Here is a 4,521-nt window from a genome sequence, read left to right on the forward strand (position 1 = left end):
TAATAGATATTTAATTTACGAAAGCTAATCTTGTTAAGAATAAAAAACAAGAATACAAAAGTTTTTATTTTAGTTTTTTAAGTTTTTAATTCATCCTTTACATCCTTTACGCCATCTTTTTTCAACCTAACAGTCGCTATGATTGGAGGAAGACAATGCATAAAGGACGAATTAAATTTCGTAACTGTATACACTAACCTTCTTGACTATGAGAAGCATGCATTTAACTGTTTATCTTACAGTTGATTGAGTCAAATCAAATAATGCTGACAACCAAGAAATTGCGGGTAAGTAATTTATTCATTAATTCATTAAGAATATAGAGAGACATATTGACAAATTAATGCACGTTAGAGAATATTTTTTTTACTTTAGATCCTGGCGCTTCACGGATATATGCAATCAGATGTGATTTTCAGTGCTAAGTTAGGTTCACTGAGGAAAGGATTTAAAAAAGAAATAGATTTCACTTTTATTAGAGCGCCACATAAAGTACCATCTAAGAATGATACTGGTCAAGAAGATATAGATGAAAACGGTATGAAAAAAATACTAATAAAATTATCAAGTTTCTTGTAGTATCATTTTATGCAATAATTGCATTATGGTTTGATAGGCATTTGTATTTAATGATTCCATTTAATAATATCATTTTATCTGTGTTACTTATTGAATGTTGAGAAAGAAATGATATTTGTGTTGATTTGTATTAAATAGAGCATACTCAATATCATTTAACATTCTATAAATTACAGGATATGGATGGTGGTTTAATACGGAAGATCATGTATTTAAAGCTACTGTACCCAGTGAATTGTGTGTAGGATTTGACAACAGTATATCTTTAATCAAGAAGACATTTTCGGAACAAGGCCCTTTTGATGGCATATTGGGTTTCTCACAGGGAGCTGCTTTTGTTAGTATATTATGTGCTATGAAAAAGAAGAAAAGTAAGTTTATAAAATTATATGCATACATACGTGTGTGTGTGTGTGTGTGTGTGTGTGTGTGTGTGTGTGTGTGTGTGTGTGTGTGTGTGTGTGTGTGTGTGTGCCTACCATTTCTATATATACATATATAATATTAATGCACATGTAATAATAATAAATGTAATTTGCAGTATTGCAAATTGAATTTGACTTTGCCATTCTGATATCTGGATTCAAATCATTATGCGCACCTCACGCGAAATATTATAATGAAGAAATTGATATACCTTCTTTACATATTTATGGAGAAAATGATCAAGTAATTCCAACAGGTATGATTATGATTTATTGATTTAATTGATATATTGAATGTCGAAAATTGCATTTAATATTGTTTTATTCCTAATTCAAGTACTGCTTTTTACAGTAATGGCAGAGCAAATCAGTTGCCTTTTCCCAAATAAAAAAGAGATACGGCATGAAGGTGGCCATTATGTACCAAGTAAAAAAGATATTTATAGGGATTTTATAATAGAAATGCTTAACAAATATAAAAATTCGAACAGTTAACAATGACTTTCTTGTTTTATTACTGAATCTCATTCCGCTATTTCAGCATGTAGTTTTATTGAAGAAAACGTAGATGTGTACGTGTACATGAATAATAAGTAAATAAATTACGTACATATGTGAATAATAGATAAACGTCAGAGGATTTTTAAAAATATTAAATAAAGATATAATTATATATATATTTTTTGCTGTCATGTAGCATGACATTTCTTATGAGTGTTACAAAATTTTTTTATCATAACATACAGTTAAATGGTGTTGCTTATAAAACTGTATAAGTTAGACGATAATTAATAGGATACAATATCAAATAGAACTAGAAATTAATTGGAGCATTCATATTTTACAATTAATGTTTATTATATATCATCTCAGATCCAGTCTGCATTAATGCCAATAGGAAGTGACTTTCAAAAATTTGCAATTTAGATATCCATATTAGGATCACATTTGTTAAATAAGAAACACAATGCATATTTTACAAAACATTGCATCTGTTTTTTCCTTGCAGTGCAAGGAATATATAAATATATATATATATATATATATATATATATATATATATATATATTTGACAAATTCAAGTTACATAAAGCACAGCTAGAGAAAACATTCAGTTTGAAGATATTGAAAAGATATTTTAAAATAATTAAGCTATACCTGTAACTTAAACATAAGCTGAGGTATTTATATTTGCATTTTGACCATAACAAAACACTTATGTTAATAATTTTATAGCTATATAAATTTGGTTTGATGCGCAATAGTGAGCAGAATTTTTTTATTATATCACTTTCAGTCTAATAATCAAGTACAAATTAGTACTCATCACATGTCCTTGCACACATGACTGAAAATTGCGTGATTATATAGCATCTTCATTAAATTGAACATTGAAAAATTTTGCAGCTCTGAATATTTGCGTAAAGTTGTATGCATCTAATATTTATATGGTATTCAGAACCGCAGTATTCACATTCTAATATTCACATACATAGTACGTAAGATTCCCTTTCTTCCTCCTTTATTCAGAGCCGCTCTGACGATTACTAAATTGTGTAAAACACAAAACTTCATCGTCAATTGACACAATATCATTTGCATTATTTCAAGGGGACTGTTCTTGACCGTTATTTTCTTGAGATTTCATAACATCGGGGAGATCTGGTGGTAGTGAGAATGGTGTCATTTCGAGAGGTTCAAACTGACCATCAGGCTGACGCAGAGCTAAACCAACTAATGCGGGACATTGTGCTTTCGCAGTTGCTGATGTCAGCCCATAATCTTGTAGAGTCTTGCTATCAGACATTAACATATTCTCTTTATTAAATAGCTGCTGATTTGCCGGTGGTACTTTCATTATACCTAGAAGTATATTGCAATTGTATTATTACTAATAATTTTAATAAAAATTTTTTAACAATTTCCAATAATATTAATTAGTAAATTATTATTATAGATTATTATTATTATAATATTCAATGATGATATCAGAACTATGGGAGATATGTTAAAAATTATCTATTAGTAATAAGTATAAGATTCTAAATATACAAAATTATATAGTTAAAATAATTTTAATCATAATTCATTTATAGAGATTATTTAAAACATATTTCCCTAATAAAGCTGTCAGTGTAAAATATATTATTTTTAAGTGTTTACTATATTCCATTCTGTAATTTATTTCAGTGTTTATTATTTTCCATTCTGTAATTTCATTTCAGTTATTTGTATTAAATGTCTGCTATATAATCCATTATTTTCTGAATCCTCTCATATTTATTCGATATCATTCAAAATTTTCTTATTCTAAATATTTTGTACTTGTCCTAATTTTAAAACTAAAGTATTTTAAGTAAGAAATCTTTCATCGCAGGATGATCGGGGTCATCATAATTTCATATTCTTCTTGTGTTAATTACAAGTTTTATATCAAATATTGTCACCATACTATATTTTATTCTCTAGCATCACTATACTTTCAGTAATTAGATCTAATTCTACATTCACTCATCAAACCAAAAGACAGCTTTATCAAAGAAATGATCGTCCAATTGTGAATTGCCAGGTGACAAATCGAGCAAAAATCTATCGTTACAAATACAACCGTACTTATGATGCATGCTTCTTACCTTCGATCATCTTCTTCAGTTCGAGAACCGTGGTGTCATCCTTTGCATCAGTAAATATTGTTAATTTTTTTCGCCTGATCATTAAAAAAACATCCTGCAATGGGAAAAATCATGAATGCATTTGAAGGTTAATCCACTCAAGACACTGAATTATTGATCGATCAAAGGATCAATAACGAATTAAGGCTTACCATTTCGTAAATTTAATTATATACACCTAATATTACAATGTAATGCTAAAATTAATATATTGCTGTTGGGATACGAGGCCTTATCTTATCCCTTAAATTGTTATGTTTACTAGCAGACCTTCGGGATACACCGGACCAATCAGGCCGCATGCAGTCATCCCAGATTGTGAAATTTTCCAACGCATGCACGTTCTTTCCCTATTCTTATGTGCATGATCATAGGAACTTTTCAACCATAGATCTTATATTACTAGAGACATCTTTTAAAATCTAGGTTCAAGTTGATAGAGCGAGAGAGCATATCTTAAATCCTATTATTCTAATAATAATAATAATATTATTCTAATAATGTCTTAAGCCAGCAGCACACGATGCTTTTTTTCCTGCTGGTTTGCTAGCTGAATTTGCTTGCTGAGCTCTTGTCTTTGATTGGTATATTCTTTTAGATATAAAAAAAATATAGAAACAGAAGGACAGAACATTACTCTTTCGCTCTATCAACTCAGATCTCAATTTTAATCAGAGCCTATCCAATGCTATAAAATTTATGAATGGAAAGCACCCGAAGAGAACCAATCATAGAACTGGACAAATAATGGTGGGCGGCGAATCAACAGCGTCGGAGCAGGTGATAGTGGCGTCGCCCGGCGGGCGGAAACGGAGTAACGGCAAGCGATCACTGCGCGCGTGTAC

At 29.9% G+C, this 4,521-nt stretch overlaps 2 protein-coding genes across 4 annotated transcripts; one reads left to right on the forward strand and one right to left on the reverse strand.

Moving 5' to 3' along the window:
* Positions 1-128: 128 nt before the first annotated feature.
* LOC105425011 (esterase OVCA2) lies at positions 129-1,505 on the forward strand. 3 transcript variants are annotated; one of them, XM_011635533.3, is made up of 5 exons: positions 129-287; positions 376-538; positions 756-950; positions 1,121-1,261; positions 1,342-1,505. In XM_011635533.3, the coding sequence occupies exons 1-5, from the start codon at positions 264-266 to the stop codon at positions 1,497-1,499; spliced, it is 681 nt and encodes a 226-aa protein (XP_011633835.2). In that variant the 5' UTR covers positions 129-263; the 3' UTR covers positions 1,500-1,505. The 3 variants fall into 3 exon arrangements, with proteins under 3 accessions (XP_011633835.2, XP_011633836.2, XP_011633837.2); XM_011635534.3 differs by having other exon boundaries at positions 1,357-1,505; XM_011635535.3 differs by having other exon boundaries at positions 140-287; positions 355-538.
* On the reverse strand, positions 1,496-4,010 carry EloB (transcription elongation factor elongin B). Its single transcript, XM_011635536.2, has 3 exons — positions 3,829-4,010; positions 3,638-3,731; positions 1,496-2,867 (listed from the first exon to the last, which is right to left on the reverse strand). Exons 1-3 carry the CDS (start codon positions 3,829-3,831, stop codon positions 2,611-2,613), a joined length of 354 nt encoding a protein of 117 aa, XP_011633838.1. The 5' UTR covers positions 3,832-4,010; the 3' UTR covers positions 1,496-2,610.
* Between the last annotated feature and the right edge of the window lie 511 nt (positions 4,011-4,521).

This window comes from Pogonomyrmex barbatus, unplaced genomic scaffold, assembly GCF_055798465.1.
Source record: "Pogonomyrmex barbatus isolate J1 unplaced genomic scaffold, ASM5579846v1 scaffold1, whole genome shotgun sequence".
Lineage (NCBI taxonomy): Eukaryota > Metazoa > Arthropoda > Insecta > Hymenoptera > Formicidae > Pogonomyrmex > Pogonomyrmex barbatus.

Coding starts and splice junctions, on each gene's coding strand:
- EloB (XM_011635536.2), bottom strand. Junction 2,868..3,637: donor ACTGAAGAAGATGATCGAAG/GTAAGAAGCATG, acceptor ATATACTTCTAG/GTATAATGAAAGTACCACCG.
- LOC105425011 (XM_011635533.3), top strand. CDS start 264: ATGCTGACAACCAAGAAATTGCGG. Junction 539..755: donor AGAAGATATAGATGAAAACG/GTATGAAAAAAA, acceptor TATAAATTACAG/GATATGGATGGTGGTTTAAT. Junction 951..1,120: donor TGCTATGAAAAAGAAGAAAA/GTAAGTTTATAA, acceptor TGTAATTTGCAG/TATTGCAAATTGAATTTGAC.